Source organism: Vidua macroura, chromosome 2 (assembly GCF_024509145.1).
Source record: "Vidua macroura isolate BioBank_ID:100142 chromosome 2, ASM2450914v1, whole genome shotgun sequence".
NCBI lineage: Eukaryota > Metazoa > Chordata > Aves > Passeriformes > Viduidae > Vidua > Vidua macroura.
The window spans coordinates 2,474,779-2,500,680 of NC_071572.1; the positions used below are offsets into that span (position 1 = coordinate 2,474,779).

Below are 25,902 nucleotides of genomic sequence, written 5' to 3' on the forward strand. Positions count from 1 at the left end.
TGTGCTTTGTGACCCACTGGTTCCTCCTCCTTCTGCTCCTTAAAAGCTTTTCCAAGGATTTCTGTCAGTGCCTGTGGTTTCTTGTTTAATATCAGATATTATTCAAAACTGTAAATGCTGTAGAGGTGTCCAGGTACCCCAAATATACCAATTTATGTTGGGCACCCTTTATTCCTGCAAATGCACAATTGCCTTCATGAGAAAACTGCATAAAACCCATTCCTCACAAAGATAAAACCATCTTTTAATTACATAAATTTAAAAAAATTAAATTAAATTAAAATTAATTTAATTTTAATAACACAAAATGATTAGCACAGGGCTCATCTTTCTGTAGAAGTTCAACCAGCCAAAGTTATTCCCAGGTAATGTCAGAGATCTGAATAATTCCCCTGACGTCTTGGAAAACTTTTCTGATTCTGTGTTCCTCACTAAATATCAAAATTAAGCAACTTACATTAAAATTACTGCAAAAAGGAACCTGACTTTAGTTAATGTTTTCCACAAAAATGCCAATTAAAGTTGTGTGGTTTGCTTGATTAGTACTATAATGTAATATTCACATTTTTTCTACAAGTAATTATATTTGAGCACCTTGCAGCCTCAGCACCAAAGTTGTATTTTCAATAATTCTGTAATAAATTTGGTCTGGCAGGGCTTTATCAAGAGATTTAATTGCGAATAATTTTGCATCTTCTGGAGTGTTCAATTCCAGCAGTTTAGGCTCTAGTCCTGCACTAATATCCATGGTGGCAGAGGAATAAATCAATTATCCTCACCTCCAGATCTGATTGCAAGAGCACAGATATCAATTCTTCAATACAAACTTCCCTTTCAACTCTCAAGTTAAATCAGGACCAAACAAAACTTGACCTGCTGAAATTAAATATGTGGAGGTCAGACTGTAATTTAGCAAGATATTTAATTACACTGCAGGTCACTTAAGAAGTTTGCCATTTTTCCTCAGGACCTGTGCTGTTATTTAACAAATATTTTGGATTTTTAATATTATTCACCATGTTCTTTGTTCTATTAATTGTGCTGATTTTGGTACAGAAATGTTCAAAGGGATTGAGACTGTGCATGTATTTTTTATTTGTAACAGGGCACTGTTGATTTCTTTACAACTTCACAGATATCACAAAGTATTTAAACATGGCAGGGAGTAGATTTAGACTGAAGGTGCCCAATTCACACTAGATAACCTGTGGTCAGTAAATAAAATTATTTTTTCCTTCTCTGGGAAGAAAGTTTAATGTCAACTTGGAGGGTTTTTTTTCAGGACAGGATGTGGACGAGTTCTCCCAGGACATGCAAAAAGTGCATTTACAGAACATATTTAATAAAGAGCAAATCCTGATTCGGCAATTGTCCTGAGAATTCTGTAAATTCACAGTCAGTAAAACAGCACCAGAAAGACAAATTGGATAAATATGTTCCACCCCATGGGGTTTGCTAAAAACAAAACCCCAGTTTCCCTGGGATTGCTGTCCCTGGAACAGCCTGCGAGCTGCGAGCCTGTGCTACCTTTGAACTCCTTGGGAAATGCTCTCCTTTAGGCGTTTCCCTGCCCTCACCGTGTTTGTTTTCGGTGGGTTCTTTGGCAGCTCACACACAGGAGGGGCTCAGAGCCTCTCCCAGCTCTCAGAGCATCCAAACCCATGGAGGGAGCAGCCGGGAGCCGCTCCCGGGATTCCCGGGATTCCCCGCAGCTCCCGGCCCGGCAGCACCTGGGCAGGTAAGGCAGGACCAGGGGGGCTTTTCCAGCTGGGGAATCTCCAACTGTGAGTATGGAATTATTCCATTGACTAGAATCCCCAAAAACATTTGTCAACATCAGGAGTAAAGGGCAAAATATATTTCTGAAAGCGTTCATCGTTATTTTATTTGCTTTTGCTGAGACTTCTGTGGCAAGCACATTTCTCTCTCTCTCAGGATTTTTTATTGAGGTGCACAGAGAGAAATGAAAGAGAAAACAATTTCTATTTCTGCTCCTTGTTTTTCTCTTGTGGAATGTGTTTGGAGAATTGTTTATCCAGAGTGAGTGCTTGGTTGGACCATGGTGGATTGTTTGGGCCTGATGGCCAATTGGATCCACCTGTGTCTGGGCTCTGGAGAACAGGGTCACAAGTTGTAGTTAGTTCGATATGATAGTTAGAGAAAATAGCATCTAGTATTTAGTATCCTCTTTTATATAGCATATTAATGTATTATAACATAATTATAATAAAGCAATCATTCAGCCTTCTGAAATGGAGTCAGACATCACCATTCTTCCCATTGGGTTCGCTGACATCTACAACAGACTTCCTCCTTTTAAGCCCGTATTTCAGAACTAAAATTAAGGTTGTGATAGCCTCATTATTATTATTTTTATGTCTATTTGAAAGCACTTTTCCATTTCTCCAGCTGGATCTGTTGCACAGCACCAGAGATGGAAAATCCTGGTGGAAAAAACATCCAGAATCGTGGTGACCCCAACCAAAAAAAAAAAAAGGCAGACACAGCAGCCAGCACTCCATCTGGGCTAATGGGATCAGATTGTCCTCCCTGGATTAATGCTGGAGTTGCTGCCTCAAAAAATAACCAGGCACTCAGTGAGGGAATCTGTCAGAGAGGCAGGGAGAGGTAATTTGGGGGTTTTCTGCAGGAATAAAAAGATTTCAGTGTTAATTTAAACCATCTCGAGTTCACTTGGAGCTGGGAGATCCTAAAGGGAAAGGAACTCTTGGTGAAAAATGGGCCAGGGGGTGGCTGGGGTGTGGGGAGAAGCCAAATATTGCCATAAAAATCAGATTTACTACATGAAAATGCTCTCAGGAATGCACAGGATGAGATTTTGGAGGGTCTGTGCAGGGCCAGGAGTTGAATTCCGTGGTCCTGGTGGTTCCTCCCAACTCGGGATATTCCATGATTCCACTGTTTCCTGATTTTCCAGCAGCTCTGCTCTGTGGAGGCCCTGGATGCTCCCAGCAAGGGATGGGGAGAGCCAAGAAATGGTGAGAGCAAATTCTGGGGAAAAGAATCCGTGGGGGAAAGCAGGAATTGAACATGGGATGCAAGGCTTGGTCAGTTCCTCACTTGTTCTTTCAAGCATTTCTTTAGTGCTGGAAAACATGGCTTAAATTCATGTTCTGTGCACGGTGATGGGTGAGAGTATCTCTAATTTCCTGTTAGATATAGAATTAGTATCAGTTCTTTAATTTAGTCACAATGTAATAATAATGTAGCAATAATTTATATTACTAATATAATATCAAGACCTGCTTAAGAAGTTTGCCATTTTTCCTCAGGACCTGTGCTGTTATTTAACAAATATTTGGGATTTTTAATATTATTCACCATGTTCTTTTAATATTCTATTAATATTATATTCTATTTTAATATTCTATTAATATTCTTTTAATATTATTCACCGTGTTCTTTTACTCTATTTTAATATTTGATTAATATTCTTTTACTATTATTCATTGTGTTCTTTTACTCCACACAGCCATCATGTTAACAGCACTTCATATTTGCTGAATTATATATATATATATATATATATATATATATATATATATATATTAAAAAAAAGAATAACCTCAGTTTGAAATATATATATATATTAAATATATATATATTAAAAAAAAAGAATAACCTCAGTTTGAAATCTCCAGGCATAATCTGGATGTGATGCTTTGTATATAGGGAGAGTTTAAGTGAAAATTACTTTTAAAAACATGCTTTTACGTGCTTAATTTTATAATTTTTATGCATAATTTATTGGGTATTTTGGGAGGGATGTTGCTATAAGCAAACCACTGAGGAAATCAACAGAAAATTGAATTTTAAAGTAACTCTGGCTGCCTTTGACGTGCACTGTGATTTTTGGTTTCAGTTGTTTGGGTGGGAAGGCTGAAAGAACAAAAATAGAGATTGAGGCACAATCAACAGAGGTCCTGAGGTTTTATTTTTATGAGAGGACAGACCCACAGTGCTGATGTCAAAAATTCCACTTAGAGGAAAGAGCAAACAAAGCAACACTGCTGCGGAATTCTCCAGTTACCTGAAGAAAATAAGTGAAATCTTCATTTTGAGTCCATTCTAATTAATAAATGTGTCTCTTTCCAGCCAGAAATGGATGGTCAAGGGATAAACTGGAGATCAAAAGGAGCCCTGGGCTTCCAGCATCCAGTGAGGTGAGTTAATCCTGTCCCCCGAGAGAGGAAAAGTGACCAAAAAAAAAAATAAAAATAAAAGGTGAAACTCCTTCCCTCTCAGGAGAAGGATCAGTTTGTCCCTGGAAAAATCTCATTTTAGTAACAATTTAATTACTCACCAAACTGCACAGATTTTTATCTCTCAGCAAAGATGCCCAGGCTGAACAGAGCCTAAAAAAGATGAAAACAAGGAAAAAGTAATTTAAAACCCCCCTTTTTTTTTTTTGCCTCACCTAATTTATGTTTACATTTATTGCTCACTAAGCCCAAATAATGAATGGGAACAGCTGCTAATGGAGTGAGATTGGTACAGATTTGAGGTTGCTTTAATTTGCTGTTGATTAAAAACTGAACTGCAGGTAAAGCTTGTTAAGGGTTTTCACCAATATTTGCATTCTTTCATTAGGAAACTCCTAATTGGGATTTTCCTTTGGAGAAAAAATCAATGGAATATCCCTTTTCTTTACAAGCCTTTGTTCTAAAAGCTGTGGCATCTGAAATTCTGGGTGACCTCAACTGCTGTCAGATTTCACTGGAAATTGGCCCAAGGGAAAACCAAGAGGGGCCATTTGTTATTTTAATACAAAACAATGTGGATTTTGAAATAAATAAATCAGTCTACATCTCATCCTCCACCACCTGGAGACACAAAATCCACTAAAATCAACCTCTGTACCTCAGGCCACCAACCCCAATCTAACCCTGGTATCCTCATCCTAATTCTAGAATTAATTAATTAAAAAATTAATGTTAATGTTCAAGCTAGATTGGATGGGAAATTGTTGCACTGTTTAACTTTTTCTCTTAAAATGTGTTTCTTTCTTCTCAGGCTTTATTTGCCCAAATCCAAATCCCAGAAGTTTCTTGCTAACGTTGGAGAGAAGGTTCTGGCCAGTTTTCCTGTGCAAGCCACAATTCACTTCTACAATGATGATGCTGAGTCTGAGGAAGAGCCCTGAAAGACCCAGAATCCACATTAAAAAATGAAGAACTTCAAAGAGAACTGTCAGGAATGGATGGACAAACATCTGACCAAACAGAGAAATCTGGCAGAGCTCAAAAGGAAATTATTTATAATTCTCTTTCCAAGGAAAATGAGTCAAAGCACTGGAAAATGGGAGGAAATCCTTTTGTGTTTTTAGAGACTTTCACAAAAGACTTAAATCAGGTTCATTTCAGTAGCACAGATAAAGAAAATTGGCAGCATTGTACTGAGTCTTTATTTTAAACACTGCAGTCCTGAGGAAACAAAAATTTCATTGATTATGAGGCTGAATAATGTAATGTACAGCCCCAAAATAACCCAAAGGCTTTCAAACTGAAATTAGGCAAGGAATTAATTCAAATGTTGCTTACTGGCTCCATGGGATATATTTATTCTGCTAGAAATGCTGAATGCCTCACCCATTTCCAGTACAACCCACAGGTTCTACCCAACATTTGTGATATTTCCTGGGGTTCTGCCGTTCTCTTCTTATCAGATTATCCCTCCAGCCAGAAAAAAAAAAAAAAAAGTCAGCCTTGATTAAAACCCACAATTTAATTTAATACCACATTAAAACTTGCATTTTGTGGCACCTGCTGTGCCTTCCCCACAATGTTTTTCATGCTCAGAGAGTTTCTCAGCACTTGCCTTGCTACCAGCACCTCTAAATACCTCAAATATTAAATATTTGCCCCCACTAGGTTTAAAATCTTTTCTTTTTAATGTTCCTTAACTCCAACCAAAACTGCCATGGTTTCCCCAGTGATAGAAATGAGATGCCTGACTCAGCCAATACATCAAGCAGCAATTCAATTTATTAATTTATTAATTAATATGGTAACCTATGAGCAAAGACAGCGCTGGGTGCCGTGGTGGGGGTTTTCCCCTCCAACTGCACGCTGATTGTTGGGCTTGCTGCTCTTTATTGATCATACTCCTGCATATTCATAAGCTTTTCCCAGTAGTTTCTATTTCCCATTTCTTACACGGGCTTTCTGCAGTTTCTGTTTCCCAATTTTCAGGCGAGCTTTCGGCAGTTTCCGTTTCTCCCTTTTAACGTCACAATTCTGTACTTCAGGGTCGTAGATCTATGGTGGTGGTGTTTGGTCCCTTTCAATTTTTTTACTCTGCTGTGTGTACATCCCGGGATGTGTGTCCAAATGGGGTCCAACTTCTGTTTTCTAGGATCATTAATCTGTGGTAGTGATGCCCAGCTTCCCCTTTTGAAATCATTAATCAGCAACCTTGATGTCTACCTTCCTTTATAGGAGTTTGGGATAGGGTCACTTCCCTTTTTGTTTAAATCCTTTATACATTCTAAAGCTACACTTTCAAATCCTTAGTACCAAGCAACATTCTAAAGCCACAATTCAAAAGTTCTCATTATGAAACAAGACTTACACATTTTAAAGCTACAATTTAAAACCTTAATGCTGAGCAACACTCTGAAGTTACAATTCAAAAGTTCTTATTGCAAAATGGCTTAAAACTTATAATTGTTATTTGCAAACAAAAGATTGGTTCAAAAGCTTTCTTCCATGCTTTTCTCAGTTGTTTATTAGAACTCATCTTTATAACTGTCCCGTGGCCGTGTTCCACACATTTCACAATTACAGCTACACAGGTTGCCTTTATCTACCTGACACAAAACACAACTTTGGATTTCACCCCAGAGACAAAGCAAACGCAGAATTCCAGGTTTTTGACCTTTCCTGCACCTCTGGTGGCTGTGAGATAAGGTCAGGCTCCTCCTCTCAGTCAGGTACCAGCAAACAAAGGAGTGCCACACATTTCAAGTCTGGAAAAATTCAGATTCCAAACGAATGAACCTATTAGAATGAAGGATTTTTTGGAAGATCTCCACTTGCAAACTTAAAAGAGGCTCATTAATTAAATATACACCAGGAGACAACATCCTGCCATACAGGGAATGACAAGAATGAGTTCAAATTTAAACCCCAAAGGAAAATTCAGCTTTTAGATTCATTTCCACATCTCCACTTCCAAACACAGATAATTTAAGGTATTTCACAAGATATCCTAAAATAATTTTATTTATTTTAAATTTTATTGAATTTTTTTAAATTTAATTTTTAAATTTTAAATCAATTCATTTTTATTTACTAATGCTCCAGCTTCCTCATTATTTAGTCTGCAGCAAAAGCAAACAGAAGAGCATCCAGGATGATTTCACTGCTCTGTGATGACCCAAAAAATTACTGAGGTCCCTTCCCAGCTCGTTAATGATTAAGAGAAGCCCCAAAGTGAACTGGTGCAGCATCTCTGGCCTTCAGCTGCAGGGAACTTTCAGTTTCCACTTCTGATTTTTTACCTCATCTGCAATCCCACCCTGCCAAGTCAGAGTGACCTCAGAACCATCCATCGTTTACAGAAAAAAAAAGGTGACAAAGCATCCCCGAAAGGAGTTTAGGGTGAGTTGAGCACTTCAAAGGCAAGGCTGGAAGCAGATGGAATTCTTGGCTCAGGTCTCTGTGCCACAAAAACCTTCCCCTGGGAATTCAGCTGCAACTCTTCCAGTCAGTGCTGCTTTCATTTTCCATTCCCTAAAATGATGGCAGCAAAAAGCAACTTCTTATTCCCTGGTACAGGGGTGCCTCCACAAAACCTCTACAATTTCAGATTCCTCCTGTATGAAAAATGATAATTAAAGCTGATTTTCATACAGCAGTCCTGAGATTCCTCTTGTATGAAAAATGATAATTAAAGCTGATTTTCATAGAGCAGTCTTGAATTCTGCTTCCTTGAATATCCTTCCTTGAATATCCTTCCTCTGAAGGATACACATATCCAAGGGAAGCTTATCCTTGCATGCCACAGAAATGTGTTTTTTTCTAAATGTGACGCAGGATTAATGTGGATTAAGAGAAAAAGAACTACCACAGGATTTTTTCTTCCCTAAATTACATTTATACAGGGAAAATGACAACAGAGCAGAACTGAGTAAAGGCAATATTCCCAACAGCAGCTTTCTGAGCTGCAGAGACAAAATCCAGCCAATTCACTGAAACATTTCCTATTTAATGTTCTTTATTCTGCACTGGCTTCATCTCTCAGCTGCTTTTCATCCATAGCACAGCATCCCAACAAAACTGACTTTGACAGCCCCTCTGCAAGGGAACTGGCAGAAGAAAAAAACTTCCTCCTCAGAAAAGGAGAAAGTTCCTGAATGGAGAGATTCAAAACCCCCCATTCATCCCAGCCGGGTGAAAGCTGACTGGAAATTCAACAGGACTCAGCAAGCAGGACTCTGAATTAAACATTTCACCAACTCAGGCCCACAAGAAAGGTGAACAAAATATATTTACACAAGGCCAGTCAAATGTTTTGTTTGTAAAGCAGAAACATTTTATGATTTCCACCCACAAATGAAACTGAAGTCCAGAGAAACTTGTTGCATTTTTAATGTTTATAGATCCCCTAGCACAGATGTGTGCCAGGATTAAGATTTAATATCAATATTACAGCTTTTTATTTTGTATCAGGGGGTCTTGGGTTGTCCTTGCTCCTGTTCTCCCCCTGCCCAACCACTGGGGGTGTTTGAGATGATCCAGTGGAGCTGACAGAATTCCTTATGCTCCAAAGAATTTTGGGATGCTCTGGACAATGCTTTAGGGAACAGCAAAGGTTTTTCTGCTTAACTCAAGGGAAATCATGGAATGGTTTGGGATGGGAGGGACCTTAAAGCTCATCCAAAGCAGGGACACTTCCACTGTGCCAGGCTGCTCCAAGCCCCAACCTGGCCTTGGGCACTGCCAGGGATCCAGGGGCAGCCGCAGCTGCTCTGGGAATTCCATCCCAGCCCCTGCCCACCCTGCCAGGGAACAATTCCCAATTCCCAATCTCCCATCCAGCCCTGCCCTCTGGCACTGGGAGCCATTCCCTGGCTCCTGACCCTGCATCCCCTGGAAATTGTCTCTCTCCAGCTTTCCTGGGGCTCCTTCAGGCCCTGCAAGGCCACCCTGAGCTCAGCCCAAAGCTTCTCCTGTGCAGGTGAACAATGCCAGCTGTGCCAGCCTTTCCTCCCAGCAGAGCTGCTCCAGCCCTTGGAGCATCTTCACACTCCATGTTTTTATCATCCTTCCCTTTCCTGCCAAGATAGAAAGAAGAGAGAGACACAAATTTGGCAGCCCCAGCTCCATTCTCCCTTTTGGCACAGCCCCATTCCATGGGAACCCAGGCACCTCCATTATTTCATGGTGATCCCTTCCCTTCCCTTCCCTTCCCTTCCCTTCCCTTCCCTTCCCTTCCCTTCCCTTCCCTTCCCTTCCCTTCCCTTCCCTTCCCTTCCCTTCCCTTCCCTTCCCTTCCCTTCCCTTCCCTTCCCTTCCCTTCCCTTCCCTTCCCTTCCCTTCCCTTCCCTTCCCTTCCCTTCCCTTCCCTTCCCTTCCCTTCCCTTCCCTTCCCTTCCCTTCCCTTCCCTCTTCACAGCAAGATGTGTAAAACATCATCCATCCCCAACAGGAGAAAAACTGCAGGAGAACCCAAAAATGTGCATTTAAATGCAAAACTGAATTTTCATCCCTGGTTTTATTCCAGCAGGGAAAATGCAGTGGATTGAACTCTACCAGAAAGGCAGAAAGGTGAAAATAAGGGCAAATTTAGGGTTTTTTTGCCTTTTATTTACTTAGTTTCCCCTCAGTCTCTGAGAAGAATGGACACCTGATATCCAGGGGTGTTTTGTAAAGAAAAGCACCACTGTTCAATCATGTGGGGGATTTTTTTTCCTCAACACCTAAAGCAAAATTTATATAAATCTACAGAAAAAAAAAACTTCCTCTCTTTGCAGAGCTGTATATCTTTTTAATCACAGGCAAGACCTGTAGATCCCCCAATTCCCCAAAATCCATATTTTAGCCCCAAAACCCCACTATTACCTGGTTTGATTTTGCTCCCAGGGGCAATTTCTGAAGTGTCAAACGTGGCCAAGTTGAAGAAAAGGTCACCACGGTGTCTTTGCAGCAGCAGTGACAGAAAAGCAAAGATTGAGTTTCACCCCTGCAAGTTTTCCTTGAACAAAGAGCCCCCCTTGGCCTCCTCCCTGTTGGTCCTTCCATAATTGTGGGGTCTGCAGAGAAATTAAATTCATCCCTGACCCAATCTTTGCCCAAGGTTTACATCCTTTCATTTGTGTTTTCTCAGGGCGTTTTCCAGTAGCTTTCCTTGATCCTGAAGGGATTTGGGCATCCCTGACAAGGCACTGAATTAATCCTCCCATCAAATGATCCCAAATGTGGCCTTCACTTGTTGTCAGGTCGGAATTCCAGATGAAATTGCTCTCTCAGGAAGCAAAAAGGGGTGAAAATACACAGGGAAAAAAAAAAAAAAAAAAAAAAGATTGCAGTCAATACTTCAGTGTCTGGAACGGGATTAGAGGAGTGACAAAAGAGTAAACACATCTTTGTGTCTGCTGGTCATCAAGTCATGATTTAATGGAAATTCAATCATTAATGAAAATGAAAATTAATAAAAGGACAGGATCGTGGCACAGTTGAGAAACAACAGCAAACAAAACCCCAAAACTTCATTAATAACTCAAAACTACCACACAAAGCAATGCTGTTCTAACTTAGACACAAATTCGTTTTTATACAATGCCCCCACATGCCCACACAGCTAAAATTCAGTATTTCAAAGTGAAATGTTGAAAAGCTTTTTTTTCCCTTCAATCAGGAGGTGTTTTAATCTGTCTTAGTTTGACAAGGAAGTGGGTTTTTTCAGGAAGTTGGGGTCAAACTAATTGGTAGTCAAATTTAGATACTGATGCTTTGGATGACTACTAAAAGTACTGGACACGCTTTTGAGAACACAAGGGGTTAAAAGTAGAGAACTCTTAGGGGACGTGAAAAATGCCAATCACTTGGTTTTTATAATTTTTTAGAAGTTTAATAAGAATAAAATGGTTATTAAAAATAGCAATACAATTAGAGTAATAAAAATTCAGAGTTAGGACAATTACAAGACAATAAAAAGCAAAGAATTCCGGACGTCCGGATGTTTTTGGGCACTGAGCTGCCAAAAACCTGCCTTGTGAACAAAGGAATAACCCTTAGAAGCAACAGCCTCTTGCATATTCATACATCTCACACGTGACGCATAATTTTTTTTTGCAAATTAAGAACTTTTCTGGGTTTTGTCATCTCCTTCCCCTTAATCCTGGTAGTTCCATAAAAATGGAGAGAAGGTGGAAGAATGTTTGTCTTTTCTGATAAGGAGGCAGTAACTCTTGATGGGCCCTTTTGCTGTTATCACTGTGCAGAGAATTTCCTGATTATCTCAAAAGTATCTAACATTGCAGAGTTTCTATTTTAACACTGTGTTATAACCTAAAACTATATTTAACACACTACTTAAGAGAATGAATACAGCATAACTTTCTAACATTACACGTGTAATATTCATTGTAGTATTTGCAAAAAGCCAATCATAAAGTTTGCATTTTTCACAGGGGAACTTTCTTTTTTGTTCTGGTGAGCGAAGAGTGCAGACTCTCCCCTGCCCTTTCTTTCCCTGGGAAAAGAAAGCTTTGCAAAACACGGATCTGAAAGAGAAGAGAGACAGGCTGGGAGCTGAGATGCCAGAAGAAGATGGGGAAAGAATCCTAAGTGGGAGGAGATGATGGAGTGGCCTTAGCTGGACTTTTCTTGTATAGCCATAGACTGAACCAATTCTCTTAGAATCACAGAATCACAGAATCAGGAGGTTGGAAGAGACCTCCAAGATCATCAAGTCCAACCTGTGCTCTGACACCTCAACCAGACTACAGCACCAAGTGCCACGTCCAGTCTTTTTTAAACACATCCAGAGATGGTGATTCCACCACCTCCCTGGGAAGACAATTCCAGTGCTTTATTATTCTTTCAGTGAAAAATCTTTTCCTAATATCCAGCCTGTACCTTCCCTGATGGAGCTTGAGGCTGTGTCCTCTTGTTCTGTCAGTGCTGCCCTGTGGAAGAGACTGACCCCACCTGTCTGCACCTCCCTTCAGGAGCTGTAGAGAGCAATAATGTCACCCCTAAGCCTTCTCCAGGCTGAGCACCCCCAGCTCCCTCAGTGGTTCCTCACAGGGTTTGTGTTCCCAGCCCCTCTCCAGCCTCGTTGTCCCCTCTGGATGCACTCAGGCATCTCAACACCCTTCCCAAACTGAGGGCCCAGAGCCGGACACAGCACTCGAGGTGTGCCCTCACCAGCACTGAGTACAGGGGAAGGATGACCTCCCTGCTCCTGCTGGCCACACCATTCCTCATCCAGGCCAGCAAAGGCTACCCCAGACCCGCAGGGTGACCCGCAGCTGCAAAATGGGTGCCTGGATAGGGTAATTAAAATCCCCACCAGGGAGACAGAAGGACTCTTGAGCTGCTGGAATCCGAGCGGGTTTATTGAGGATGGAGCGAAGGAGTAGGGAGGCAGAAATAGGAGCAGGGGTGTCACCAGATGACACAAGCAAAAACGACGCACCACAGCCTTGGTCACGATGAAGAGACTCATTTATTTTTTCTGACTCTAATCTTTTATAGTTCTCAAAAGATGCCAGTGGATTGGAGGGTGAACGTGCCACCTCTCCAAGGACACTGGACAAACTACCTGTACATCAAATTTCTCTGCCTCTATGAAAGAATGCAAGACAATAGGTTGTTCACAGAAAGTTGTGTGGGAAAGTTCTCTACAAGAATGTAAACTCAGAAGGCTTTAGAAAACTCTTGATAACCAGGGCGACACAGGGGGACAACCACACTCAGGGAAAACACACCCTGAGAGCCCCGGGGAAGGGGGGGCCAGAGTCTATAACGGGGGAGGGAAGGAGTGCCTAGGGTACAAATGATCCAATGGGAAGAGGGTGTAAGGGATGGGGTAACCCCAACTGGGCCAATGAGGGAACAGGGAAGGAGTGGTTTACAGAGGGAACCATTGGAAACAACGAGAACGGGGAACTTTCCAGAACTGGGGGAGGTGACAACCACAAACTGACAGCTGATGGGCATGTGCTCATTTGCACTGGGGGGCAGAGGACTCTGGGGAAATAAGTTTCCCATGGCATTCCCACTCTGTCCTCCCCATGGGCACATCCCACAGGCCAGGATGCCATTGGCTTTCTTGGCCACCAGGGCCACTCTGCTGGCTCATGTTCAGCCAGCTGTGGAGTAGCACCCCCAGGTCCCTTTCTGCCTGGGCACTGTCCCCACACCATCCCCAGCCTGTAACGCTGTAGGGGATTTCTGTGGCCAAAATGTAGAACTCGGCACTTGGACTCATTAAACTTCATGCTGTTTGTTATGAATAATTGTTATGAATGAATCTAAGATTTAACAGTTGGTCTGTATGTTAACCTCTTGTCTGTTCATTCCGCAGTTCACTGGTTTCACCCCTGTTTGTATTCTCCTTACCCGATGCATCTATCCCTATCCCCGGTTCTTGCTACAGTTGTATTCCTCTAGTTTTGGTACCCCTTGTTCCTGGGAAACTAAACCCTCCTTGTCCCCTCCATGGCGTCGGGCAAGTTAGCTGCTGCTCCCTGAGACGACTTCTGGATTCCCAGGAGGCCTTGCGCGGGCTGCATATTAATTACCGGACCCCAGCAGAGGACTAAGGATGGACCTAAATCACAAACCAAAGTAGGACCTGTTCGACAATCCACATCCCCAGGACGGGAAAGTCTCAAAGGAGGAGAAAAGGCTTTCAACATCCCTAAAGCTGGTCGTCGTAACCTGAGAGAGGTCTGAACAGAGTCACCACCCTAGACCAACGAGCCATAATTGAGTCTCTGGACGTATCCTCCGAGGGTGGAGACTCTGACCCTGCCATAATTGACAGGATCGTCTACCCCTCCTCTGGGACGTCGACTCATCAGGGAGTAGCGGCGGCGTCGCGAACCCCGTAGCCCGGCCCCCTTAGGCTGTTTCTTTAAATAAAGGCCTAATCAAGAAAGGAGCACAAGGTCTCCTGGCCCTGTTATTTACGACAATTGGGGGCTCGTCCGGGATGGGGTAACACCAACTGGGCCAATGAGGGAACAGGGAAGGAGTGGTTTACAGAGGGAACCATTGGAAACAACGAGAACGGGGAACTTTCCAGAACTGGGGGAGGTGACAACCACAAACTGACAGCTGATGGGCATGTGCTCATTTGCACTGGGGGGCAGAGGACTCTGGGGAAATAAGTTTCCCATGGCATTCCCACTCTGTCCTCCCCATGGGCACATCCCACAGGCCAGGATGCCATTGGCTTTCTTGGCCACCAGGGCCACTCTGCTGGCTCATGTTCAGCCAGCTGTGGAGTAGCACCCCCAGGTCCCTTTCTGCCTGGGCACTGTCCCCACACCATCCCCAGCCTGTAACGCTGTAGGGGATTTCTGTGGCCAAAATGTAGAACTCGGCACTTGGACTCATTAAACTTCATGCTGTTTGTTATGAATAATTGTTATGAATGAATCTAAGATTTAACAGTTGGTCTGTATGTTAACCTCTTGTCTGTTCATTCCGCAGTTCACTGGTTTCACCCCTGTTTGTATTCTCCTTACCCGATGCATCTATCCCTATCCCCGGTTCTTGCTACAGTTGTATTCCTCTAGTTTTGGTACCCCTTGTTCCTGGGAAACTAAACCCTCCTTGTCCCCTCCATGGCGTCGGGCAAGTTAGCTGCTGCTCCCTGAGACGACTTCTGGATTCCCAGGAGGCCTTGCGCGGGCTGCATATTAATTACCGGACCCCAGCAGAGGACTAAGGATGGACCTAAATCACAAACCAAAGTAGGACCTGTTCGACAATCCACATCCCCAGGACGGGAAAGTCTCAAAGGAGGAGAAAAGGCTTTCAACATCCCTAAAGCTGGTCGTCGTAACCTGAGAGAGGTCTGAACAGAGTCACCACCCTAGACCAACGAGCCATAATTGAGTCTCTGGACGTATCCTCCGAGGGTGGAGACTCTGACCCTGCCATAATTGACAGGATCGTCTACCCCTCCTCTGGGACGTCGACTCATCAGGGAGTAGCGGCGGCGTCGCGAACCCCGTAGCCCGGCCCCCTTAGGCTGTTTCTTTAAATAAAGGCCTAATCAAGAAAGGAGCACAAGGTCTCCTGGCCCTGTTATTTACGACAATTGGGGGCTCGTCCGGGATGGGGTAACACCAACTGGGCCAATGAGGGAACAGGGAAGGAGTGGTTTACAGAGGGAACCATTGGAAACAACGAGAACGGGGAACTTTCCAGAACTGGGGGAGGTGACAACCACAAACTGACAGCTGATGGGCATGTGCTCATTTGCACTGGGGGGCAGAGGACTCTGGGGAAATAAGTTTCCCATGGCATTCCCACTCTGTCCTCCCCATGGGCACATCCCACAGGCCAGGATGCCATTGGCTTTCTTGGCCACCAGGGCCACTCCGCTGGCTCATGTTCAGCCAGCTGTGGAGCAGCACCCCCAGGTCCCTTTCTGCCTGGGCACTGTCCCCACACCATCCCCAGCCTGTAACGCTCTAGGGGATTTCTGTGGCCAAAATGTAGAACTCGGCACTTGGACTCATTAAACTTCATGCTGTTGGACCCTGCCCATCCATCCAACTGATCTAAGTCTCTCTGCAGCACAGAGACTGCTTTTTTAGAGAGACACAAAAACTTAAACCAAAAAAAGTGCAGGAGTAAACAGAAAAAAAAAAAAGCTGAGGAGGGTGTGGTGGTGCCCTATGTCTTCAAGTAGAAGATGATCTCTGTTCTTAAACACTCAGCCCCAGGAGAGGAGAAAATGGTGGGGGACTGTTGTCCCAAAAATGAGAAACTGTTCTTTTAGTCCTTAACAAAGCATCCTCAAAAGAGAACCCTACGAGCAGTTTCAGTCCGTGCACAGTGGTAAAAGCACTACAACATAAAAAAAGGTGTCACAACAGCAAATTTTCTCTGGGTGGTTGCCACACGTGAGGTGGAAACACAAAAAGTTGCAATTGTGTTTCCTGGGGGGTCTATAGCACAGGAGAGACTCCTCTCTCCCTTAATAAACTAAAAATTAATCATCCTAAGAGTAGCAACTTCATCAGAAATCCAAAGTCGTGTCTGTGTTTTAGTAGAAATTAAGCAGGGAGAGGAGGAATGTTGTAGAAAGTTTTCATCCTAAATTCTGTGTGTGCTCCTTTTATTGTAATTGAAAAGTAATAAAGTTGTTTTTTTTTTTCCCTTTGTTTTTAAGCTCAAGCCTGCTCTGCTCTGTTCCTGATGGATCTCACAGCACTCATTTGGGGAGGGTGTATTTTCAAAAGGGCACTAGCACTGCACCAAAACCAAACCACAACAAATCCTCCCTGCAATACTGAACAAGGAGATTTTACCTCCAAATTCAGGCAGAAACCCCAACCAACTACAGATCTACGTTTATACCAAAGTGATTGTTACCAAGCCTTAAAACATTCCTGAGCAGGTGATGATCATTTTGACAGATTTCTAAAGAATTGGCGTAAGGTTTGTCAGGCAAATTCTCGGAATTTTATTATCTTCTAATGAAATAATAACATTTTAAACTCAATTCTCTGCTGAAGTTGGTTACAGGCTTAATAAATAACGAGGTTCTGGGCTTTATAATAGACCTAAATAACACTGAGTCCTGGAGATAATGGAATTTGTGACACTTGGGATAAGGGAAATAAACAAAAAAAGTAAAATTCACTGTTTAAAAAACATCTGAACCACTAAACCTTGGGTTTTAACAGCAGGGACCTGTCACTTCCTCTATTTCCAGCTGTTCCTTTGAACTTTGTTGTCAGTGTTCTTAAAAATAAGTTTTAAAAAGTAATTTCAAGACTTGTTTCAGCAAGTCTTTATTATTTTTGGTAACTCAGTAAATCTGATATTTTGGGGGGGTGGGGGATCAACAGATTTGGCTGAATAAAGAATTGCGTGGAGGAAAATTGAGCATTTATCACCTCAACCCAGGAGAAACCTCCCAGAATCACAGGAAAACGGTGAAGATGGAAAAATCAGCCACATTTTATTAACATTTACAAAGGCAAATGATGTGTTTACAATGCAAACACTTCCAGTTAATAATTAAAAAAGATCCTCAAGTGTTTGGCTGGCCAAGCACATTTTCTCTCCCTGAATTCAAAGAGAAATAGAATTGAACTCTGTCTAAAAGCTGCTTTTTTTTCCCTCTCAGAGGGGAATTACAAGCAGAAAGCTGCCAAGTAACAGAACACTTTTCAACCCACTTTTTTTAATTTTTAAAGACTAACCAGATAAATTATTGGGGCATAATTTTCAGAGCAATGCAGGTTATTAAGGTGCATAATAATAATAATAATAATAATAATAATAATAATAATAAATCCATATGAATTTAATTAGAAATTTGGGAAAAAAAAAAGGTGAAAGGGTTTTTATTTTTAGCTTGCAGAGGTTTTAATTGTCCCTCTGTAATTTTTATCAATCCTTTGTCCAAACAGATTTTAGCAACAACTATCTGTTATTGCAGATGCCTTTTTCAGGGAGGAAGAACATCCTGTTGACTTCACTGATGGGAATATCCCTCAGGGCTGGAATTGCCTCCTCCTGGAATTTCTTCTGCTGCTGTTTTTTTGCAAAGTTATCTACAAAAGATAAGGAGAACATTTCACGGTTTCCAGGTCCTTTTCTTCCAAGAATATGATAGAATTTTATAATGCAGCACTACAAATTTAGCTTACTTTAAAGGATGCTGAAAACCCCACCAGGGCTTCCAATAAATCAAATATTTAAAAGCTTAAATTTTGGGGTTTATTGTCTACAGATTTCCAGAATTTTCAGTGAAGGATCAAACTTTTCAATAAGCAGTAAAATTACCTGTGATGGTGTGAGTGGAGTTGAGTGGAGCCGTGCTCATCATGTTAATCCCAAAAAGCAAAATATAACCAATTCCCACGGCCACCAGGAGATAAACTGGCAGAGCAACTGCCCAGTACCTGAAAAAAAGGATTTGAAATTTCACATTTAATAACAAATGCTTACTAATGGATCAGCTTTAATGTTGGTATTGTATCTGTGATGAATTTCTCCAAGAGGAAAAGAAGCAGCACCTCTGATTATGGATCCTGACTCCACTGGAGCTACTGATAAACCCTCAGATAAATTCCTTTAAAAAGGTCTTTGTTTTTAAATTATGCCCTAAATTTTACTGTATTTCCACTAGCAAACTTCCTAAAAGCAAAATGTCAAATTTTAAAACATCCCAATATTATTTATTTCATGGCACAACAAAACATTTTCACCATAGCTACAATTAAAAAAATGCTTCAGAAACATTACAGCCCTTTATCATCAGGGCAAAATGGATTTCATTCAAGGCCATTATTTAAAAATGAAGTTTTTTATTTGAAAATAATTAAGATTAAAGAGTTTAATTGGCTGAACTTACTTTTGAGGCCAGTATGTCAGTCCCAGGGAGAAGAGCCAAGTCTCAGGAATATAAGCCCAGATCAGGTACAAAACTGCACAACAAAATCAAAAAGTCACAGTAAGACTGACGGTGTTCCAGACTTCCTAAATTTTGCTTTTATTTAATCCAAAATACCTCTCCCAAAAGATTGCAGAATTTGCCTCTCAGACACAAATCCTGCCTGGTTACGGGATCAGTTTTACTTTTGCTTTAACATTTAATTTCTGAATTTCCTATTGTGAAAAATGCCTATTTTGTGATTGCCTTTTCTCAAGTATTAAAATGAATTATTTTATGTGTAATGTTGGAAAGTTATGCTGTATTCATTCTCTTGAGTGGTGTGTAAAATATAGTTTTAGGTTTTAACATAACGTTAAAATAGAAACTCTGTGATGTAAAATTTTTATTAGCTCAAGAAAGGGATAAGATAATTCAAAAACTCTTTGCACAGAGATAACACCTTCTCCCTGTCTTTATGGAACCACCAGGATTAAGGGGAAGAAGCTGACAAAAAAACAGAAAAAAATCTTAATTTGCCAGGAATTTATGCATCATGTATGAGATGTATGAATATGCAACAGGCTGTTGCTTGTAAGGGTTATTCCTTTGTTCACAAGGCAGGTTTTTGGCAGCTCAGTGCCCAAAAATACCCAAACGTCCGTAATTCTTTGCTTTTTATTGTCTTGTAACTGTCCTAACTCTAAATTTTTATTACTCTAATTGTATTGCTATTTTTAATAACTATTTTATTACTATTATTAAACTTTTAAAAATTCCAAAAAGAAGCGATTGGCGTTTTTCACACTATGAAGAGAGACAAGAATTTATTCCAAATTAAAACTGCAGAACAACAAAGGAAAAACCAACAAAACCACCCCCAAGCACCTCAGCAAAAAGCAGCCAAAGGAATCTGAACAGAAATATTAAAGCAGAGAATGATCTCACAGAGGCCATTTAACGGGAAGAAATGCGGGTGGAATTGCAGTGTTTGGATGGAACTGTAATGAAGAATTACTGAAAATCCTTCCTGATTCTTCCTGGGAGAGGAGCTGAGCCCAATTCCCCCTCGTTTCTCACTGCCCGGCGGTGCCCACAGCAGGACCCTGCACTGAAGGATTTTGCAGCACCTTTTCTTGTGTCGGAAAAGTGTTTTCAACCCTCTCAATCCCTGGATCCCCAGTGAAATGAAGAATCCATCACACCCGCAGAGAAAAGCTGATGGAACCTAAAATATTTTCCACTGCTGTTGACCAGATTGATTATTTTTTTTTTTTTCATTATTTTGGTGGGGAAGGCAACACCACAGCTCCCTCCGGTGCTCAGTGCATGTGAAAATGCGCGTGACTCGAAGTAAAAAACGCATTTAAACGGGAAGGCAGCGCAGCAGCACTGCGGGGCGATGGATCCGCCTGCGGGATACTCACTGAAGCCAAACCACGAGCCCAAAAAAAGCGCAAATCCGTAAATTGCCCTTTCCGGCAGCGGGGCCGGAGAGTTCTCAACCATGCTGGGCGGGGAGGGCGGAGGACGGGACGCGAGGATAGGCGAGATTTTCGGGGAGCACCGCTCCCTCCCCCCCCCGGCCGGGCTCTGCTCCTTGGCTCTCCGGTGCCCGGCACAGCAGCAAGAGGAGGAGGAGGAGGAGGAGGAGGAGGAGGAAGGCGCTCCCTGCCCGCCCTCCCGCATCCGCCCCAGCGCACCGCCTGCATCCGGCCGCGCGCGCAGGCGCACGGCCCGCGGATTGGCCGCCGCCCGTGACGTCAGAGGGCGGGCGGCCAATGGGCGGAGCGTCCGGCGGGCGGGGCGCGCTCGGGCGGCGGCGGCGCGGCGGGAGCGGATCGGGATCGCAGCGGTGCGTGCGGGAGTAGGGGCAGGGATGGGGGGGATACAGGGATGGAGGGATGGAGGGAGGGAGCGGTGGCCTCTCGGCCGCCTTCCCCCGCGCCTCGCCCAGCCCGGGAGCCCCGCTTGCTGCCCGGTTTGTGCCCGGCACCGTGACGCGCGCCCCCGGCCCGCCCCAGGCGGAGCGCGGTGCCGTGAGCCTCTGCGGGCTCTTGGAGCACCGGCACGGACGGCGCTGTGCCGGCGGGATAGGACACGTGAGCGGCGAGCCCGGGGTTTCCGGGATCGGATGGCGACGGAGGGGGGAGCCAGGGAGCTGCCGGGACAGGGCGGCGTGTTCTGCATCCCGGGATGCAGCCGTGATTCCCGAGGTGTAGCTGTGATTCCCGGGGATGCAGCCGTGATTTCGGGGGTGCAGCCGTGATTCCCGGGGATGCAGCCGTGATTGCGGGGATGCAGCCGTGATTCCCGGGGATGCAGCCGTGATTCCCGGGGATGCTGCCGTGATTCCCGAGGTGCAGCCGTGATTCCCGGGGATGCAGCCGTGATTCCCGAGGTGCAGCCGTGATTCCCGAGGTGCAGCCGTGATTCCCGGGGTGCAGCCGTGATTTCGGGGGTGCAGCCGTGATTCCCGGGGTACAGCCGTGATTCCCGGGGATGTAGCTGTGATTCCCGAGGTGCAGCCGTGATTCCCGGGGGTACAGCCGTGATTCCGGGGGTGCAGCCGTGATTCCCGCGGTGTAGCTGTGATTCCGGGGGTACAGCCGTGATTCCCGGGGGTGCTGCCGTGATTCCCGGGGGTACAGCCGTGATTCCCGGGGGTGCAGCCGTGATTCCCGGGATGCAGCCGTGATTCCCGAGGTGTAGCCGTGATTCCCGGGATGCAGCCGTGATTCCCGAGGTGTAGCCGTGATTCCCGAGGTGTAGCTGTGATTCCCGGGATGCAGCCGTGATTCCCGAGGTGTAGCCGTGATTCCCGAGGTGTAGCTGTGATTCCCGGGGGTGCAGCCGTGATTCCGGGGGTGCATCCGTAATTCCCGGGGATGCAGCCGTGATTCCCGAGGTGCAGCCGTGATTCCCGGGGTGCAGCCGTGATTTCGGGGCTGCAGCCGTGATTCCCGGGGTGCAGCCGTGATTCCCGAGGTGTAGCTGTGATTCCCGGGGATGTAGCTGTGATTCCCGAGGTGTAGCTGTGATTCCCGGGGATGTAGCTGTGATTCCCGAGGTGTAGCTGTGATTCCCGAGGTGTAGCTGTGATTCCCGGGGATGTAGCTGTGATTCCCGAGGTGTAGCTGTGATTCCCGAGGTGTAGCTGTGATTCCTGGGGATGCAGCCGAGATTCCCGGGATGCAGCCGTGATTCCCGAGGTGTAGCTGTGATTCCCGGGGATGTAGCTGTGATTCCCGAGGTGTAGCTGTGATTCCTGGGGTACAGCCGTGATTCCCGGGGATGTAGCCGTGATTCCGGGGATGCAGCCGTGATTCCCGGGGGTGCACCCGTGATTCCCAGGATGCAGCCGTGATTCCCGGGATGCAGCCCTGAGGCAGGGCCCGGCTCCTGTCGCGCTGTAGATCAGAGTTAGTCGCTGTCCCGAGCTTTCAGCCGGGCTTAGGGTGGCTTGTTCAGCGTTAAGCTCTGCTTAACTGCTCCAGAGTTTAACAAGACCCAGCAAAGGGAGGCTTAGCGCTGTGGTTGTTGGAAGTGTGGCACAGCTCCCGTGTTTGTGTCTCTGGCGCGTTTCTCATCCTCCCTTTCCCTCAGGGTGATGCACCATGGATGATCCTCTGTCCAACCTTGTCGCCGCTGTTTCGGGAAGCGATCGATCCTGCTTTGAGCTGGTAAGTGGGGGTGGGGCTTGATGGGAAACTTGCAGGATGCTCCAGCCATTCCTGGGCTGCTTCAGCTCAGCCTGACAAATCAGTCCCTGTCCCTGCAGGGCAATCAGCTCTGGGCTCCTGGCATTTCAGCTCTGGGCTCCTGGCATTTCAGCTCTTGCCCTGTGGGATTTCAGCTCTGGGCTCCTGGGATTTCAGCTCTGGGCTCCTGGCATTTCAGCTCTTGCCCTGTGGGATTTCAGCTCTTGCCCTGTGGGATTTCAGCTCTTGCCCTGTGGGATTTCAGCTCTGGGCTCCTGGGATTCAGCTCTGGGCTCCTGGCATTTCAGCTCTTGCCCTGTGGGATTTCAGCTCTGGGCTCCTGGGATTTCAGCTCTGGGCTCCTGGCATTTCAGCTCTTGCCCTGTGGGATTTCAGCTCTGGGCTCCTGGGATTTCAGCTCTGGGCTCCTGGCATTTCAGCTCTTGCCCTGTGGGATTTCAGCTCTTGCCCTGTGGGATTTCAGCTCTGGGCTCCTGGGATTCAGCTCTGGGCTCCTGGCATTTCAGCTCTTGCCCTGTGGGATTTCAGCTCTGGGCTCCTGGGATTTCAGCTCTTGCCCTGTGGGATTTCAGCTCTGGGCTCCTGGGATTTTTCAGCTCTTGCCCTGTGGGATTTCAGCTCTGGGCTCCTGGGATTTCAGCTCTGGGCTCCTGGGATTTCAGCTCTTGCCCTGTGGGATTTCAGCTCTGGGCTCCTGGGATTCAGCTCTGGGCTCTTGGGATTTTTCAGCTCTTGCCCTGTGGGATTTCAGCTCTGCACAGTGACTGCAGCTTTGCCCCTTCTTTGTTCTTCCAATCTCTTCCAATTTTTTTGCATTTCTTTGTGCCCAGTAAGGCTCTTCTTATTTAATCCCAGAATCCCAGACTGGTTTGGGTTGGAAGGGACCTCAAAGCCCACCCAGTGCCACCCCTGCCATGGCAGGGACACCTCCCACTGTCCCAATGTCCAGCCTGGCCTTGGGCACTGCCAGGGATCCAACCCCAGCTGCTCTGGGAATTCCATCCCAGCCCCTCCCAGGGAACAATTCCTAAATCCCCAAATCCCCTCCAGCCCTGCCCTCTGGCAGTGGGAGCCATTCCCTGTGGCTCCAGTTCCTGATGAATTTTCCCTCTCAGTTCCTGTTGTGCTTTTTCTGGATGAACTGCAGCACTTCTGTGCTTCCATACATCCAGGAATACTTTTCCTTCACTGTTTATTTCCCCCTTCTTGCTGTGCTTGGGGAGTGTCAGAAATCCCCAATTTCCATATTTGTGCTGCTTGCAGAGCTCATCAGGAGTTATTTATCCTTTTGTTCTCCCCAGGCAGGAATTAAAAGCACAAATAAATCGAATTTCTCCTTTGTCTCTGCCTTTCCAAGGGACTGGGACCAGTCTGGAATCTTTGGGACTCTGGGAAGTGAAGTTTAGGGGATACTTCAGGATTTTTGTAGGTGCTGACATTTCAAAAGCAGCAAAACCTTTCCAGCTCTTCTTTTTTAATTAGTATTATTATTCTCCTTCTTCTTCTGAAGGGTTTATTTATGTTTGCTGCTGCCAAAACAAAGCTCTTTAAGAGTTGTCAGTTGTCTGTCAAGATGAGCTGATTTTTAAATCACGGATGATTTTTTCCCCCCTCTTTGTTATTGTGTTAAATGTGGCCTGTTAAATACATGAATTTTATGATTTCTGTGAAATAATAACGCAGCATTTCCTGTGATGCAGAGTGTTCATTAAATCACACATTTATGGTGAGTGACAGACTTCGTAGGGATCTAAAAATCAGAATAAATAATTTCTTCTTCAGCTTAAAGTGCTCAAATGTAACACGAAAAACTAAATCAAAGTAACATGAAGAAGTAAATAGTAAAGTAGCTTAAAAGTGACATAAAAACTAAATCAACTCCCCTTATTTTGCTATAGATGGTTTTGTTTAAATACACATTAGCTCTCAAAATGTAATTACTATTTTTGATTTTTTTTTTAAAAAAAACCTGTGTTACTTCCTTAAACCTTTAAGCTTAGTCAGGTCCTCTTGAACATGATTTTGCTGCCTGATTTTTGAGTTGTTAATTCCTAGAATCCTCTTCTGGTGTGTTTGAAAATATTGTTTAAATGAGTAAAACTTTTCCTGTCCATTCATAGCCATTAACCTCTGGCCATTTTTTTTAATGGGGATGCAGGTAAATATTCTTTTTTTCTCCAAACAAAATGCTTTCTTTGTTCCTGGCTTGGCTTTCTCTGTTTGCTCTTTGGCTGTGCAATGTAATAAATGGTAAATATGTGAATATATACATATAAATATGTAAATAATGTGTTTATCTTTAGGGTCATGGAACATTTGGACAGGTAGTGCTGCCTAATCCTAAAACAGGTATGGAAACTAAACCAATATTCTTCCCTTTCTTGGATCTTGGGATGAATATTTCATTTTATTTTTCTTTATTTTGCTTGAAAATAATTTCATTATTATTGTTTAGCAGAAGCATTATTATATTCTGTTACCCTGGAACAATTCTCATCTGTTTCTCCTAATATAACTTAAATATTCAGTAATATTTACATAAATGCAGGCAATTAATGCTGTGAGGATGGAGATTCAAGGCTGGTGGGTTTGGCTGTGTGGCTCTAAAGACAACTTCCAGTTTTTTGGTTTTTTTTTGTTTTTTTTTTTTTTTTTTTTTTTGTGTTTTTTTTTTTTTGCAGGGAAGGTTTTTGCAGTAATAATTAAACAAAAATTCCCAGTTGCAGAAAAGCAGGTGGCTCAAATTCAAAATTATATTTTCTGCACAACCCTCTTAATTTGTGGGAATAAGCAGATAAACAGCTGTGGAAGGGAATTTTTGTGGGGTTTTTTGTGTAATTTTGTGCATTTTTTGGTGTAATTTTTTTTTGTTGTTGTATTTTTGAGAGGTTTGGGTTTTTTTGGTGCATTTTTGTGTATTTTCAGACTCTCAGTTGATGTTGCTCTGCTCTGAGAGTACCTGAACTGAATTTCCCTTTTCCTTTCCTCCAGAGCACCTGAAGCCACCTCAATGACCCCATTTAATTTTTAATTCCCATCCATCCCTCCCTGTTCCATCCAGATTCTGGGAAGTGCAGATGCTTTTGAGGACAAACCCTGCTGGTTTTGTGCCCTCTTACCCTGGTTAATTCAATTATTCTTGTCCAGAATAATTCATGGATACAGGTGGAAGAAGCTGCTGCTTTCCCTGGAAAAAACATTCCCTTCTATCCCAGCAGGGAGAGGCTGCATTTATCCATTTTTTATCTAAATTTATCCATTCAGAACACAGAAATGCCAAACCTTCCAGCATTTCCCTATCCATAATTCCATAAAAAATCCCCTCTCAAAAAACCTCCTCAATGACCAGGTGAGTTCAGAGATTCCCTTGCTTTGGTTTGTCAGGAATAGAGGCTGGAATCATCCTGGATTTTAAATATTGGCACTTTGGAATGCCTGAAATCATCCTTTAATTTAACATTTATTGTCACTCAGGAATGCCTGAAATAATCCTTTATTTTCAGATTTATTGGCACTTTGGAATGCCTGAAATAATGACTGATTTTAATGTTTGTTGGCACTTTGGAATGCCTGAATTAATGCT

General features: G+C 43.8%; 3 protein-coding genes across 4 annotated transcripts in view; 2 read left to right on the forward strand and 1 right to left on the reverse strand.

The window, feature by feature from the left end:
• The first annotated feature begins 1,105 nt into the window (after positions 1-1,105).
• Positions 1,106-5,279, forward strand: RIPPLY3 (ripply transcriptional repressor 3). Its single transcript, XM_053972062.1, has 4 exons — positions 1,106-1,145; positions 2,939-2,999; positions 4,117-4,184; positions 5,035-5,279. The coding sequence occupies exons 2-4, from the start codon at positions 2,964-2,966 to the stop codon at positions 5,162-5,164; spliced, it is 234 nt and encodes a 77-aa protein (XP_053828037.1). The 5' UTR covers positions 1,106-1,145; positions 2,939-2,963; the 3' UTR covers positions 5,165-5,279.
• Positions 5,280-17,153: 11,874 nt separating this feature from the next.
• PIGP (phosphatidylinositol glycan anchor biosynthesis class P) lies at positions 17,154-20,202 on the reverse strand. The gene is made up of 4 exons (XM_053970461.1): positions 20,025-20,202; positions 18,580-18,652; positions 18,009-18,127; positions 17,154-17,776 (listed from the first exon to the last, which is right to left on the reverse strand). Exons 1-4 carry the CDS (start codon positions 20,104-20,106, stop codon positions 17,646-17,648), a joined length of 405 nt encoding a protein of 134 aa, XP_053826436.1. The 5' UTR covers positions 20,107-20,202; the 3' UTR covers positions 17,154-17,645.
• Positions 20,203-20,437: 235 nt separating this feature from the next.
• TTC3 (tetratricopeptide repeat domain 3) overlaps positions 20,438-25,902 on the forward strand; it is a 56,049-nt gene continuing 50,584 nt past the window's right edge. For both annotated transcript variants that reach the window (XM_053972081.1, XM_053972082.1), the window contains exons 1-3: positions 20,438-20,452; positions 22,204-22,280; positions 24,623-24,668. In XM_053972081.1, coding sequence (XP_053828056.1) covers positions 22,215-22,280; positions 24,623-24,668 — 112 coding nt within the window. In that variant the 5' untranslated portion in view covers positions 20,438-20,452; positions 22,204-22,214. The remainder of the gene's footprint in view (positions 20,453-22,203; positions 22,281-24,622; positions 24,669-25,902) is intronic.

Bases quoted from the DNA above. Each gene is read 5' to 3' on its own strand.
- RIPPLY3 (XM_053972062.1), top strand. From the start codon at position 2,964: ATGCTCCCAGCAAGGGATGGGGAGAGCCAAGAAATG. The intron at 3,000-4,116 runs GTGAGAGCAAAT...GTCTCTTTCCAG, and splicing joins ATGGGGAGAGCCAAGAAATG to CCAGAAATGGATGGTCAAGG. The intron at 4,185-5,034 runs GTGAGTTAATCC...CTTTCTTCTCAG, and splicing joins GGCTTCCAGCATCCAGTGAG to GCTTTATTTGCCCAAATCCA.
- PIGP (XM_053970461.1), bottom strand. From the start codon at position 20,106: ATGGTTGAGAACTCTCCGGCCCCGCTGCCGGAAAGGGCAATTTACGGA. The intron at 18,653-20,024 runs GTGAGTATCCCG...TTTGTTGTGCAG, and splicing joins GGGCTCGTGGTTTGGCTTCA to TTTTGTACCTGATCTGGGCT. The intron at 18,128-18,579 runs GTAAGTTCAGCC...CCTTTTTTTCAG, and splicing joins CTGACATACTGGCCTCAAAA to GTACTGGGCAGTTGCTCTGC.